The sequence below is a fragment of the Dermatophagoides pteronyssinus genome, unplaced genomic scaffold (genome assembly GCF_027571235.1).
Source record: "Dermatophagoides pteronyssinus isolate colony J.1.1.1.1 unplaced genomic scaffold, Derpt_VIB-CSIC_2022.12 sq0003, whole genome shotgun sequence".
NCBI lineage: Eukaryota > Metazoa > Arthropoda > Arachnida > Sarcoptiformes > Pyroglyphidae > Dermatophagoides > Dermatophagoides pteronyssinus.
The window spans coordinates 3,047,988-3,065,068 of NW_027461527.1; the positions used below are offsets into that span (position 1 = coordinate 3,047,988).

Consider the following 17,081-nt stretch of genomic DNA (forward strand, 5'->3'; position numbering starts at 1 on the left):
TCGTCCTGTCATTTATGAATTTCTCTCACTAAAGGTAAAAAACACTAAAATGTCGATCCATTTTTCGTTATGACATTTGAATACTTTTTTGAAACCATATTTGAATTTGATACCGGTTTTTGTTGTTGATGGATTGATTGATTGATGCGAATTCATTGAAATAACAGCTACATTTGATGGATTATTGTTGTTTGTCGTTCTTTTTATTCGTGTTGGCGTTTAAAATTTTTGAAAAAAAAATTGAAAAATTTAAATTAATCATCAGTCAAGATATGAATTTTTGAATGTTTGACTTATTTGATGAAAGAAAATAATAATGTTGAAAACCAATTTACTTTTACAATTATCAAATCAATCAAAGATGCAGATAGAAAATGAATTTTAAACAAAATAAACAAACAAACAAAACATTTCTCCATAGGTTTGTCATTGAATTTGTTCTGGTTTGAAATTTTTTGTGCAAAAATATTTATTGTCATTCAATGATGCAAGTCATATTTCCATTTATCAATCGATCTTTATTTGCTTATTTTTGTTATTTACCTTTTAAATGAAAAATTCTTTTGATTCGATTCGCTTATACTCGAATGTTCTTTTTGATTCAAATGATGATGATGTCATTTTTTTTTATCATTCATTTCGCAATTCATAATTGCCAGTAAACAAACAAAACATTTAGCTATCTTATCTGATTTAAATGGATTTTCTTTCTGGATTATTGTTAGCCAATTTGGTAGTGGTTAGAGATAATAAACAACCAAAAGCCAATGACTGAAAAGATCAGATCAAGAAAAAAAGATCATGTAAATAGAAAATGATTTCCATTCTTTTTCCTCTCTGATGATATTTGTTTATTAATATTTACATATCTCACGAATGATGATGATGATTTGGTTGAATTTTAATTTTTTTTTGTTGTTTTGTTTTGCCACTAACGACAACGAAAAAAAACATGATTCAAAATGAAAAAGTGAGAAAAAAAAGAAGAGTAAAGAATTATGGATTCCATATGTTTTTGCTTTTCGGATTCTGCTACCTGGTTCCACAATCTCTACAAAAAAAACCAGTTAATGATTTTTTTTTCTTTGTTGCAGAGTATTAAACCATTGTTTGGTTGGTCGGTCGGGTAAAGTTGATACCAAAGAGAAAAAAAAATAATATTCTTTGTAGAAAAAAAAATTATCGTCATCTCCGGTTTCTATTTGCGTGTGTCAACGTTATGTTTGTTTGTTTGTTTGTTTCACTCGCTCTGTGTATGTTTTCGCTGTCGGTGTTTACCTGGAAACCAAAGAGCAAAAAAAATGGCAAGCAAACAAACTAAACTAAACAGAAGAAAAAAACGATCAACTTTCCCAAATAAAAAAAAATGATGAGAATGTCAGAGCAACAACAACAACAACAACAAAAACCATACGCATTACAAACAAACAAACACAAAACAAAACACATAGAATATAAACGTAAGATTGATTCGCAAACAACAACAACAACAACGCAGAAAAAACGTATAGTTGAATTGACAAATTATCATTACATTTTCTGTAACCACGAGAGACTGTGGAAACAGAAAATGGGAAAAAAATCGATGATGATGATTGTCGTTGTTTTGTTTCGTAAAGTTTTCCTATAACTAATGTCAAATCGTTTTCTTTTCTTTTCTTTTAGCAGATATACAGTTGTAATTTAGTTTGTTTTTTTCTTTTAATTCAATTTTTTCCCGGTAATTTTTTTCTAAAAATAAAATTCCTAATTCTTTTTCATATTCTTTTCCAGAATAATCATCAATTTTTTTCCTGCAAGCATTTCTTTTCTTTTGATCATTCGTTTGCAATCATCATTCGATCAACAACAAACCAGAGAAAAAAACCAAAAGCTTGGATCAACAATTTGATTGAAACGCCATTGTGTTTTCAATATAACCTTCATCATCATTATCATCATCGTTCCATTGTGTGTGTGTGTGTTTAATGTGAACAACAACAAAATTTGACCTTTTTTTCTCTCTTGTTCTCTCTCCTGCTCGTACAATCTAAAAAGACCTTGTTTGTTTGACCTTACTTTGGCCGGAAATTTTATTGTGTCACATTTGACATCGGAAAACAGAAAAAAACAAAACTTTAAAAAGATTTTTTTTTGATGTGAACAGACGACAACCTAGGACCTTATTAATTGTGTGAATTGAGAAATTTTTCTGGAAGAAAAAAAAATAATAACCCTCGTCAAAACTCAAGATACACACCCGAAAATTATAAAAGCTTTTCATAGTTTATCGACAGGAAACGCTTTACTTTTTTCAATTTCTACTTTTTTTTTCTTCATTTCAAACAACTTGTTGTTGCTGCTAGTCATTGATGTTTTATGTTCTACGATTGATTTCCGATTAAATCATTATCATTAATCGTGATTTTTTTTACACATGCGCAATACATTGCACTATTGTTGATTAAGTAATTAATAAATTTAATAGAATCATCATCATTGAGTATCATTGTTCATCAGTGAATTGTTCATCAGTGCATTTTAAACCCAATAATATTGAAACATAATATTTTCAGACAAAATTCAAAACTTGGATCATCTTGTTCCAAATGGAATTAGTACATGCGGCCACTGTTGCCGCAGTTAATAATAACAATAATACAACTACCAACGCAAATAACAACGGAAACAATATTATTGAAAATAATATTGTTGTTTCAAACAACAATCATAACAACAATAACAACAACAACAACAATAACAACAACAACAACAACGGCAATAATAATTCATTAACACATCTTAATCAATCAATGGAATCGGTCAATAATTTAACGGATGAAGAGGTAAGATTCTTGGATTTTTGTTTCATTAACATTTTTTGAAAAATTTTCCAATCCACTAACAGCAACCAACAACAGTAGCATTTTCGTTGATTTTTCTTTCACTTTTTTTTTAAACTACAAAAATCTGATCAAAAGTAATTTAGTAAATTGATCTTTTTTTTTCTGTAAAAATATAGTGGAAAGAAACAGAAATCACTGTTATCTGTTTCATTTCAATTATACAACATTCGGTGTTTGTTATTATGAAAACGATGTGGATAATGATCAAAATGAATCAAATTCAAGTCACAAATTCTTACAATCATCATTCAGTAATAATGAGAATTATAAAGAGTGAAGAATCCATCTAGCAAAAGAAGAAGAAGAAAAAAAAACGATCCATTTTCTGTCACTGACATAGAGAGAGAGAGAAATGAAAAACACAAGCTGAAAGAGGTAAAAAAAATTGTCATCAAGAATATTGAATCTATTTATCTCGTTGTTGGTGTGTGTGTGGTGAATAAATTTCCTAAGAATTTTTCTCTAGAAATTTCTCAATTTACAAAAGCACTTGTGACTTAATTAATTAACTACATACACGTTTATGTTGATGGTGATATGAAAAAAAAGGAAATTTTTTATGTTGGTTGAAAAATTGTATCCGAAATTCATCGAAATGAATGGGATTTGGTTTTTTTGAAAAGGTTATTTTAGATTCTTTTTCATTCATTTTGTTTTTCTTTTGGTTCGGGTTAGGTTTCTCACTTTCATATTATTCCAGAGAAAAAAGACTAATGTCCCTAAAGAATTACCGATACGACTACGATTCTATCGATTCGTAGAAATTCTGTATCCAGAATGAATGAAAATGAAAATGAAATGAATGAACAACTTTGACTTTTTCTTTAAATTTGCACGAAAAATCGATGTATGTCAAAATCAATTTGAGATTGAAAATGAAAAAAAAAATTTGGTAAACAGAAAATACCTGTAATATCACTGTTATATTTTTTTTTGGGGGGGGGGTTTATTCTGTCGTAAATGGTAGATTTTGGGTGTTAATAGAATTGAAATATATTGAAATTCTGAACAAAAGATTAGACAAAAATCAAAGGAAATTTTTTTGTTTCTGAATTTTAACCAAAAATTTACCGGGTGTCAAGAAAAAATCCACTTTTTTCAACCAAAAAAATTTCTGTCCATTCAGCTATTCTAAACCAAAAATACCTTTCTAAAAGAATTTCAATAATGATTAGAATTTTTGATGACGATGCACATTGTATCCGGATTTTTTTCTACCTTTCTCCCTCCACTGTAATCTTCTTTCAATTCTATTCATTTACTTAATTTTGTTTCCTTTTTTTGCATAATATTCCAATTAATTAATTAATTAATTCAAACTATATTCAAACACACGGAGATTTTTTTTTCAATGAATCAAAAAAAACGGATTTACCAACTTTCTATTATCACTTTCTAGTAGTAGTTTTTTCGGAATATAATAAGCATCCATCCAAAAGAATCTCGTTGTTTTTGTTTTTGTTTTGCTTTGGCCGCAGCAAAGATTAAAAACAATGTAATTTCTTTTTTTCATTCATTCATTGAAAACAAACAAAAATGAAACACACACACACACACTCTCTTGGTTTGTGTGAATGTGTGTGATTGGAATGGATAATCGTTCAACAGAAAACGATGAAACCAGAATCTCTTATAAACAAAAAAGTTTATCAGAATCAGATTTCGTTTCTGGAACTTTGATTTATTTCCATTTTCTTTTATATTTAGAATGGTGTATATTTTTTTCTGATGGCCAGATATTTGATTCATTATTATTTTTTTGTTTCTAAATGTGAAACCAAAACTAACTAACCTAAAACTTTCAACTAACTAACTAACTAAAATGTTGATCATCATTATGAAAAAAATTGATGAAAACAACAACAACAACAACAAACAGCCTCCGGTTATGAATGATAAGAATTTGATTCTGATTTTCAGAAATTCATTCATTCATTCACATTTGGTCATTCATAATGATTTTTTCTTTTCATTTCTTTTCAAATCTTATTACTTTATTTTTATTTTTTCTTCCATTAAAGTTCATTATTCTTTGTCCGAAATTCTGTTTGTGATTTACGAATTCAAATTGTTTCCATTTATGATTGAATTCCTGAACAATCAAAATATAAATCGGAAAAATAAGAGAAAAGAATTTATTTTTGTCTATTTTTTCCATTCAGAATCGATTCAAAATGGAAATAGAAAACCAAAAAAAAAAATGATTGAATGGACAACGACGATATGGATGAATGATCATGATGATTGTAAGGTGGACAATTCATTCATTCATTCATTCATTCATTTCAATCATTCAATGAATGAATGAATGAATGAATAAATAGTCTTCAAACTTTTTTTTCACTTACATTATTTATGAATTATTTTTTGGTTGAAAAATAAGTTTTCTTCGGATTTCCTTGAACACATTTATAACATAACTTCTTGACGCACACACACACACTTAATTTGTCTTCTTACATTGTACACCGTACTTACACACACCATAATTCCTGTATACATACATAAGACACAGTTTGCTGACTACATGCCCTCCCGCCTTAGTGTTTCCCTTGCATTGGCGGGCAGTGGCAACTTCTCCTTAGGACACACACACCTATACCAGGTGACATTTTTGTCAATCATTTTATTCAATAATTTAACTGAAAAACAAAAAGTTAAATCAATTGATTATTTGATTATCAGGTAAACAACAAAAAAAATTACTAATGGACAAAAATATTCATAAATTGGTTGTTATGGTTGTCATTTTAGTTTTGTTTAGGTTTGTCCATCAAGCAAACCAAACCAACAATTTTATGGTTCAATTTTTCGATTTTCGAAAAGTTGTTCAATCAAAAAAAAAATCATCCGATTGCGGTTCATGTCACAACAAAAAAAATGACTATAATTTTCTGGAAATAGTTTGTTCATGTCAAAATGAAAAATGAAAACATTCATAAAAATAATTACTACATTTAGAATGGGAAAATTCTGAAAGTGAAATTTTTGTTTTTGCTTTTTTTTTTTGTTGGCATTACAAATGACAACCATCCATAATCTTAACCATATACGAACAACCACAACGTGTTTTTAAATTATTCATCGAGAAAAACACAAAATTTTCCGATCATTTTTTTACCCGAAAAATAGAACAAAATAAAAATCCATTGCCCAATTATCTTTGTGCAACAACGAAGAAGAAAAAATCGTTACGTTATACATGGACGACCATTTTGTTTTGTCGTCTTTGCTGTTGTTGTTGGATATAATCGAATGATTCGAAATGAAAATGAAGAAACAAAACAAAAAACAAAACAAAACAAAATTGCAAGAAAAGTTCATTTAATAATATGATAAATAAATAATTTTTTTCAAAAATACAAAAAAGAAATTGGAAAAATGAAAATTTAATCTCGGTTTATTTCGTTGTCGTCGTTCCTTATTTGGTTTTGCTCGTTGAATCTTTTTTATTTTATTTTTCTATTTTGAAACAAACGTCAATCGTATTTTCCATTTCAGTTTTTTTACTTTTCGTTGATAGTTACCGAAAAAGGAAACCAAAATGGAAAAAAAGGTAAACCAGAATTGAAGATGATGATGATTTTTTTCAGTTTCTGAACAAAGAATTATTATTTGCACGCAATTAAATATCGCATTGTGTGAATCAAATTAGAACAAAAATAAAAAAAAACCTTAAAATGAAATGAAAAAAAAACAAAAAACAAAGAATTTAATATTGATAATGATGATGATGATGATGACAAACCAATTTTCATTTAATGATTTTTTTTTCATTTTATTTGTTTTTCTGTTTTGTGTTTGTTTCGATTCTTGATTTTCGTCACCATGTGATGATGACGTTGATTCCAGTTTTCACTTCAAATTTTTTTTCTTTTTTTTGCTTGTGAAAATCCAATTTTGAAATTTTTTTTCCCCATTCGTTTGTTCTGGCAATTTTCACCTACTCGAAAAACATTTATCGAACATTTAATGGCTTTTTTCTTGTTGGTCAAAACTGTGTGTCTACGAATGAAATTTGATAGGTTTTTTTCCCAAATTTATGATGTGTTTAATTGGTGAAAAGTTTAATCTTTTTTTTTTTTTGGCCATGTTTAAAACTTTTTAATTTTGATTCGGAAAGAACAGAAATTCTGTAATTTTTTAAGTTGGGAAAAAAACAAAGAAAAACATTTTTCAAATGACCTTTAAACTTTGATTGATTCAATTCGAATCACAAACAAACAAATCATTTTTTATTTATTGAATTTCATTTGAAAATTGGTTATTCCGAATCATCATTTTTGTTAGCATATAAATCGATTTTTGGTCAATCTTTTCGTTTGTTTGTTTGATATGCGAACCAGAAATGATTTAATTTTCACCAGAAAAAAATTGAAAAACTTAAAAATGAAAAATTCAAATCGAAAACATCATATGAATTGTAAATTTTGTGTTTGTGTGTGAGGTGAATTACCTTTACATAATTTCATTGAATATCTGCACGGAAGAAACTTGAAATGACCGTTGGCCATTTCGGTTTGTTATACTTTCATTGTATAAATTTTTTCAAAGATAATGTTTTTATTGTTGTTGATGCTTCTGTTGGTTTATTATTAGATTATCGTGTTTATCATTCTTTCCATTGATGATGGTCATGAAAATTTCAACAACCACAAAAAAAGAAACTTTGAATTTTGATTTTTCTTTTTTTTTTGTTGTTGATTTGAAAATATTTTCTTTCTTTTGCCCAACTGAATATTATTATCATCATTATCAATGATAAACTTGGAAAATGAATTTTTTCAATGGAAAAATTCTTTCTTTTTTTCCTTCGTTTTTCAGCCTATGGGCAAAATAATGTTGAAGAAAATGAATGAAAAATGGAAAAATTGAATGAATTTCGTTATGAATTTTCTTTCTTCTTTTTTCTACCCAAACTTTTGAAAAAATCAATAAAATTCATATTTAACGGGAAATAATAATAATAATAATCATTATCATTATTTTCTTGCATCATTCACGATGATGATCGATTGTTTGTTTGTTTGTTTGTTTGATTGCAAATGGATATTCAAATTCAATCTATCAATCCATCAATCCATCAATCCATCAATATCGATATTGATTACAATCATTATTATTTTCCTTTTTGATTATCCTGATCATCATCATTATAATCGTTCATTTTGATAATAATAATACTAATGGCCTTGATGTTGATGATGATGATCATATCCATTTTCATGATGAATGAATGAATCATCATTATAAATATTGAGAAAAAGAATCATTATTCTTCTCCTTCGTTCTATCAAATCAATATGGCTGTTGAACTTTTCATAATTTGTTGATCATCATCATCATCATTTTGATTTTGATTCGAATTCAAATACAAAATACTAACAATGATTTCAACGAAAATTATCGTGATGATGAATAATTTTGACAAAATCATTCTGTTAACGTTTTTTTTCTTTTTGAAATGAAATTTTAGGTTAAAACGAAGGTCATCAACACACACACACACACACACCAGACAGTTTAACCATTTGAACCGAAAAAAATACCGATACATTTTAATAGACTTTTTTTCTCTAGCTGCTGCTAAATTGAAAATGAAAACACGTGCCCGACACACGTACACGTTTATCCTCCCCAGACCAGTTTCTCATTTTGTTGTTGTTACTGTGGTCTAACCTGAATCTCTGATATACACAATAAGTGAGTGAGAGAAACAAATCAGCCAGCAAAAATACAAAATAAAAACCCTAGTAGAAACAGATGGCCCTTGGAAATTTTTATAACAAAATTTGGTTCCGTTCCATGGCATCCACCTAGATATGAAATGTGAATGGATGGATTGGATGGTTGGATGGCAGATGGTTTTTTCTTGCAAATTTTTAAATTTTTATTTTTTGTTCATCCGTTTTCTCTCTTGTTGTCCGTACTGTTTGGTTTTTGTTCCATCCAAAATTGTTGTTGTTGTTGTTTTTTTGATCCAAAACGAATGAAAAAATATGGTCCAACTTAAATGATGATGATGATGATCATATAAGTGGAAATAGTGATAGTGAAGAGCGAAAGAAATACCTTTACAAACCAAAACTAATAGGAACAAAGCAAAAAAAACAACAGCTGTCAATCTTTTTTACGTTTTGATTCAGATCTAAATCTATGATGATGATCATCATCATTATTGTCAATGATAGATAATGTTTCTAGTGAAAAAAAAAATTGTAAAAATTTAAACAAAAACAATCGACTATCATCATCAATTGACCATTGTCCAATTGTCAAATTGTTTCAAAGAAAAAGGAAATTGAGATAAAGAAGAAAACAATCCGGTTTTTGATTCGATTTACTTGTCACATTTAAAAAACAAAAAACCCATTATCATCACCATCATTATTACTTTCCGATAGAAGAAAATTTCTCGAAAAATTTTTTTACCGAAAACAATGCCGATGATGATGATGTGTTTACCTTTTTCTTTTTTTTCGTTATCATTTTTCCCGAATCTAAAATAATCAAAACGGGAATTGATCAATTTCATTACGGACGAAACAAAACTGAAAATCCTATGTATCAAACAAACAAACAAACAAAACAGGAGAAAATAAAAATGAAACAAAGGAGATGCACACTAATATAGTTGAACATCATTTGTTGTTAACAAGATTATTATTATCTCATCATCATCATCATCATCGGTTTGTTTATTCGTTCGTTATTTTCAAAGTTGTTGTTGTTGTTGTTTTGCTGTTGTTGTTGTTAATGTCGTTCAATCAACAACAACAACAGATCCTAGAATCAACAAAAAAAAAATGGACATTTCGGATTATTATTCTGCAACTATCATATATATGTAAATGATCATCATTTTTGTTGTTGTTACGAAAAAAAAACAAAACAAGAATATTCTTCACCAAGAATTAGACTATTTTAACATTATGATGATAAAATTGCAAAGAAGAAATAATGAATGAATGAAACAAAAAAAGTTTTTTCCTATTTCCTTTTTTTGAGTATCAAGAAATAATCATGTAATTTTGCTTATGGTTTTTTTCTTTTCTTTAGCTTCAATTTTTGATGTTTGTTTTTGTTGCTTTATTATTATTGTATGCAAATGAACATTATTCGAATATATTTTTTCTGTCTGTCTGTCTGGTTTGTTTATTTTGACCATTCATGGATCAAAAAAAAAAAACAAATTGGACTTGCTTCTAACATTTTATTTTCAGAAAGTTATTAAGGAAAAGAATCTACTATGATGATGAGTAAGGTGGTAGTAATTCTTTAAGGGATTATTCTTTTAAGATCTTATTCTGCTGAATATCAGAAATAAATCTCTGTTGTTTTTTTTGGTGCTTCGTGGATCATACTTTATTCGTTTTGTTTCATTTTGGTTCGAAGAAGAATTTCAGTCCCAGAATTCGGTAGTTTCATTTTTTTCATATTTTAAAGTAATCAAAAAACTGATCAAAATCCTGATGATGATTAAATATTAATTATTCAATTAAATTTCTTATAAAACTAATCAATTTTTTTCGAAAACAAAAAAGTTTCTTTGTTTCTTTGTTTTGGTTTTGTTTGTTCGGGAAATATTTCAAAATTTGTTGTTCCGGATTTTCATTTGAAATTTTTATTTATTTTCTGGGTAATTTTCCACAAAAAAAAACTAAGAAAACATTAATGTTTTATAACTTTGTTCAAGTTCACCAGACAAAATGAAATTGGAAAATCAAATTTTCTCTCTGTTCTTTCGCTATACTTATTTCTATCTTTCTTTCTAACCAAACAAACGAGAAAAACTGTTTCTACCTTGATGATGATGATGATTATATGTCGATTAAAGTGATGTGAAAACTTTTTTGTTTTCTCGCAACAGAATAAAAAAAAACAAATTCTGCAGTCTTAAACACACACACACACACACACACACACACACACACACACACACCACTTACCTGCAAAGTTGAAAAATTTTTCGAAAAAAAAGAAGCTTGAATGTTTTTTGGCTAAAAGTCTCAGTCTTGATGATAACAATTTATCAGGATAATGACGGGGAAAAAAAGCAGAAGAAGAATTTAGTAATTTAGATATTAAGTAAGCTGAAAAAAAATTATCTCAGTCACTCACATTAGGAATTAATTATTAATTTTAGCAGCAAACAGCATCAAAAAAAAATTCATCAAGAATAAGTAAATTAAAAATTCTTGAATCATTTTGATTCAAGTTGATTCGCAAGCGATGAAAAAAAAATAAACAGCCATCATTGATTTTGACAATTTTTTTCAATCATCAATTTTTTTCCAGGTACTTTTGTCGATGATTGAAAATCATTTCATCAGAATCCAAAAAAAAAACCAATCAAACAATGGGAAAAAAACATTACACATGCTAAAAGTTGAAGTGTTTGATGATTCCTGTTTTTTTTTGAATGATACTTGAACGCTCCCGAAAACAACAATTCTGATGTTATTGTTTTTTCATCATAATTTTGATCGAAACAAAAAAACACCAATATTAACAGAATCAGATTTGTTTTTTTCTCAACAACAATAGTGTGTTTGTCAATCGATTTCGATTGATGTTTTTTTTCAATTTCAGACTGAAACTTTGACCTTTCTATTATTCTTTTGCTAACATTGTTTAAATCGAAAAAAACCCTTTTCGAAATCAATTGAGGTGGTAAGGTGTTTAAAATATGGAAAAACATTTTCAAAAAAAATTTGTGTCAAGTGATATGACAAAAACAACGACAACAATTTGTAATTAACACTTTTCATTCACAATTGAAAATGAATGAAATTAAATTGAAAAACAATGTCGTTTTTGTAAAATTTTTCCACAACAAAAACACCAAATATGAATTATTTTAAAAAATTCTAGGTCGCAACAAAGATTTCATTTTCATGTTTTTTTTAATTATGAAAAAATTTTCACACCAAAATCTATTTTTGGTGTTTGTCAGTTGACAAATCAACCAACCAAACAAGTTGATGAATCCAACAGAAAAAAAGAAAGAAACACACATTCATTTCATTTTACATGCATCTCTTTTAATTATCCCAAACAACAACAACAACAACAGAGTGTTACAAAAAAGTGTTACAAAATTGATGATGATGATGATGATACCTGCTAGCTATAAAAATGATGATAACCTTTTCATTCACAGAAATGAAAAATATTCAAAATGATGATGATAAAAACGACCTGTCAAAAGCAGAGAAAAAAAAGCTTTTGTGACAATGATTCATTCATTTCAATTCAATTCAAACATTTGAATTGAATCGTTTGTTGGAAAATTGATGCAAAACAGAACATAAAAATGAAATTCTTTAATTACAAGGATCCTTTGAAACCAGATTATTATTTCATCGTCATTTGTGTGTGTGTGTGTCATCGTTTCAGGGCAAATGACAATTTTTCTCTCCTTTTTGGTTTCATTTTTCTTCAAGATTCAATAATAATCAAAAGAAAAATTTCAAACAAAAATTCAGAAAAGAAAATGTAAAGAATTTTTTTCAAATTTGAATTTCTTTACACATTTTTGGTTAGCATATTTTCATTTTCTTCAAAAAAAAATTAATCAAAAAAATAAAGTTTTCTTTTTTCTTTCAAAAAAAAAATTTCAACAAAACATCAGGATAAATGTCATTTGCACATTCATTCATTCAGTAAATAAGTTTTTTGTTTTCGGTTACCAAAAAAAAAAGATTTTCTTTGGCAGTTAATTAAAAGTATTTATGAGGAGATGCTTGGATTTTTTCTTTTTCTTCTTCGTTTTTTTTTCACAAAATTCATTTTGTCATTCATTGAAAATGATGAAGGTTAGGAATATGCAAAAGAAAATTCTTACATTGCATTCGCCCAAAGGATTATTGTTATCATTATGTTTGTTTACGATAAATTGAATTTGTTGTTTTTTGTTTTTATTTTGTTTTCGATTGCTTTCATTGATATTCAAATTGCGGAAAAAAAGTTAATTAAACATTTTTCTTTCCTCGTTTACTTTAAAGATGCTAAAAAAACTTCATAAGAAACATGGAAAATTCTAAACAAAACAAAAAAAAAATGTTGGCCAAACAAACCGAAAAAAAATCGATCAAAAAAAGAAAAGAAACTATTTCCAAACGACTAATGATGAACAAACGCTATTCAAAAAAAAAAGACAAAAAGTTTCCAGAAATGTTTCTCAAATATTCATGATGTTTTTTCCCCTCCCTCATATCTTTCCTAGCAAAAATAATCTTGATGAATAATAAAATAAAAAAAAAACATCGATAGATTGGATGTTGAAAAAAAGGAGAAAAATGATGATTATGTTTTGGAAACTTTATCATCATCATCATCATCATTTGCTTGCGGGCATGTCAAAGACATTCTTCATTTATTCTTTTCTCAAACACCCACTTTATTTCTTCAAAAAAATGATGAAAAAATCTCCATTTTTTGTTTGCATCATTCATTCACTCAATACCTTTAACTACTCATAAATAAAACCGCAATGACGATGATGAAAAGAAAAATAGAAAATAAAACAACTTTTATCGGGAAAATTATTCTTTCCCGAGAAATAACCGGAATGAATTTTCCCAATAAATTAAAGATGGATTTTAGCCAAACAAACAACAAGAAAAAATCTTTATCATCATCTAATCAAAAAAGATGTCGTTTATTTTAGATGTCATTGTTGTTTGGTTGTCCACAACGAAAAAAAAATTACCCGTTAACAAATACCGAACAAACAACAAACAAACGATTTCACATTTCATCATGATCATAAATCATTTTTCTAACTACCTTTTTTTTTTTGTCTAATATTATACCTTTTTAACACTCCCCTTCTTTTTTTGGTTAAAGAATAAAATCTAAAAGAATTTCTGATTGATATTCTGGCTTTTTTTCACTCTGTAAGGTTACTTGTTATTTTTTTTTGCTTCCAGTTTGTTGTTGTTATCTTGATAAACGAATAGTGAGAATATGTGATATTTTTCATTTTCTTTTGTCGTCATCATCATCATCATCATCGGTAATTTATTTGGGCCATTTTTTTGTTGGCTCGGTTGTCATGACACAAACACAATATTCTTTCAAAATGTTTATAATAATAATAATTTTCAGTTGTTGTTCGATAAATGAATAATGGTGTTTTGTAGTTTGGTGGCGGTGGTGGTGGTGGTTACAATAATATGCAATCAAGTGTGTTTGAAACGATTTTTTTTTACGGTTGTTATATTGATAATGATGATGATGATGATGGGAAAGAAAAACATTATCGAAAACAACAAAACTACTACCTGTGTTTTTACCTGTATTTCAATAATCATTTATTTGATCATCCATTATCATCATTTTTCTTTTTGTCGGCTATATTTTCACTTACTTGGTTTCTTTTATTAAATTAGAGAAAGTTTCAGAAGTTTTTTTTTTGATTTTTGAAGAAAAAATAAATAATTTTTAATCGATAATTAATTGAATTTGATCAATTAGATTGATATTCGATGTTTTATTGAATGAAATATCTAGTATTTTATGTTACTTGACCCGAATAGAATCGATTTATTGATTTTTTTATTGATTATTTTGAATGATCGAAAATAATTATGGTCATGGTCAACTATGTGTTTATTTGATTGATTGATTATTTTTGGGATTTGACAATTTGGAATTGGAAATGATCTTGATGATAATCGACTAAATCAATAAGATAATTGATTTTTTTCTTGCTTCTTTCTTTCTTCATCATTATCATCTTCAATTTCGGATTGAAATTTGATCGATTTCGGATTCGGTTCATTGATTTTCTTCACTGATTTAGATATTCTTTATTACTAATCATGATGATTATATATTGGGAAAGTTTCTTAGAAATCATTGATAGAAAAAATTCCTGAAAAATTTCTTCCCAATTTTATTGTCCATCTTCTGATGTTGTTTTTAAAGGTTTTTCACGTAAAAAATACAACCACCATTATTTTGCCAAGAAAAAAAAAACTTCAATTGACACATCCTATTGATCATTTAAACACGAAAAAAAATTTTCCTTTTACTTTTATCCATTGAAAAATGGTTAAATTTAGTTGAAATAACCGACCAACAACAAAAAGAAAACCACGATACTATTATCATCATTGTGGCTACCAAAAATTTTTTTCTCTCGAATGCATAATAAATCTTTATGTCTCCTTTCGTTCCAAAATAAAGTCTTTCAGATACTTTGAACACTATACCTCTGGTGTTGTTTCTTCCTATGATCATCGAGAATTTTGTTTTCTCTCTCACTCTCTTTCTCTCTCTCTTCGGATAGAAGAAGTGAAAAAAAAGTTTTTTTTCGGATTCTTTCCCATAAACAGAAGTAACAAAAAAAAAAAAAAAAAGAAAATATAGAGAAAATTGCCACAAACCATCAACACGACAGCTTTTACACACACAAACACAATAAAAAGTGATTATGATTCATATCGAAACGGGGCAAAATACCGAATACTGTGTATATGTGAATCAGGAAGAAAATATATAACACTATCATCATCATCATCGGTATTTGTATCTTGTATATGGATGATGATGATGGTGATGACGACACCCGAAATTAATGGGCACCTGGTCATATATTTTTCGATGAAAAAAAAAGAAAAAGAAAAATTCTTTCCCGAATAAATTTCTCTTTTTTTCGGTTTTCTATTTCTCGGGTATTTCTACCACTTTGTCATTTCATTCACAAGTTTACAACAACCAAACAACAACAACACTCTCTCTCGATATTATTACTTTGATTCAGGCGACATTTTTCTTTTCACTGGGCGTTTTTTTATTCGCCACAAAATACATTTGCTAGTTTTTTTTTGTTGTTGTCACCATCATCATCATCATTGTCGGTCGGTCTGTCGGTTATTCCTGATCACTATTTCGACAATGATGATAGGTTTTTTTCAAAGAAATTTTCCCGGAAAAAAAAATTTATTGTCGCTATTTAAATTCCTTCTTGTTCTTATTTTTGTTGTTGTTGTTGTTAAAAATCCAAGTTACGTCATTAGAATATTACTATCGATGCTTAATGAATGAATAAATATTTATTCTTTCTGATCCAGAAACAACAACAAAACAGAAACTCACAATTCAAAAATGGTTGTCGTCGTATTCAAAAATCAGTTCAATAATTAGTGTTGATTTTGTTTCGAGAAAATATTTCCCTTTTGTTTACCTTTGCTTTTGCTTGTTTGTTTGTTTGTTTATTTATCTAAACTGTCAGATTCAATTCAAATCTAACAAAGTGTTAATAATTTAATTAATTAATGTTTTTCATGTTTTTTGTTTTGTTTTAAAACACGAAAACAAAAACTATATCCATCCAGAGAATCGCTTCATTTTAATCTCGAATGATTCTGTGTTTTATTTTTCTATCATTATTGATATTAATTTCAAAAACAAAAACAAAACAAAAAAAATTACCTAATTTCTTTTGTGAAAACAAATAGAGCAAACAGAGAAATTTTTATTCGGTAATTTGAATAATCATAATAATAATAATAATAATAAAAAATGAAATGAATAAAATTCTTCGGTTGAAATAGCTGCCCTAGGTGTTCACCCGGGCGATTGTTGTTGTTCGCCATCCTCATCATCATCATCATGGATGGATTGAATGAAAAAATTTTTCTTTTCCATATCAATTATTCAATGATTTTCTTTTTTTTCTTTTCAAGAAATTCATCTCCTCCTTCACCACTCATATTTTTACAAGCGAACAAACAAATGAAAATCATCATTATTACCTAGAAGAAGAAGAAGCAGAATATTCTTCTTCATTCAATTCAATTCTTTTCGGTTTGTTTATCGGATGGATATTTTGGGAAATTTTCTCTTCTTTTGTATTTTCAATTATTTATTTGAAATTTTTATGATTCATTTTTTTTTCTGAAAAATATTTCTTCTCTTCTCTTTTCTACACTCTATTTTTTGTTACGGTTATATAATCTTTTTTTTATCTTTGGTTTGCCTAAATATTTTTGTTGTTGTTGTTTTCACGGTAATTTTTCAAAAAAAAAAATTTCCCATTTTTTTTTGACCTGGATTCTGCACCCAGAATCTTCACATAGAATTTCATTCAAATCAGAATGTGGAAAAAAATGGATGAATTTCCGAAAATTTTACCTTGCAATTTTTTTCTATTTTCACTGATTTGGTCAAAAAAATTTTGACCAC

At 27.6% G+C, this 17,081-nt stretch overlaps 1 protein-coding gene across 5 annotated transcripts in view; it reads left to right on the plus strand.

Moving 5' to 3' along the window:
- Window positions 1–17,081, plus strand: part of LOC113793644 (uncharacterized) — a 32,191-nt gene that overhangs the window by 349 nt on the left and 14,761 nt on the right. For 2 of the 5 annotated variants that reach the window (XM_075825003.1, XM_075825007.1), the window contains exon 2: window positions 1,774–2,825. In XM_075825003.1, the coding sequence (XP_075681118.1) occupies window positions 2,589–2,825 (237 nt within the window). In that variant the 5' untranslated portion in view covers window positions 1,774–2,588. Of the gene's footprint in view, window positions 1–1,512; window positions 1,721–1,773; window positions 2,826–17,081 lie in introns of those variants that run through there. The other 3 variants (XM_075825004.1, XM_075825005.1, XM_075825006.1) reach the window with 3 other exon arrangements.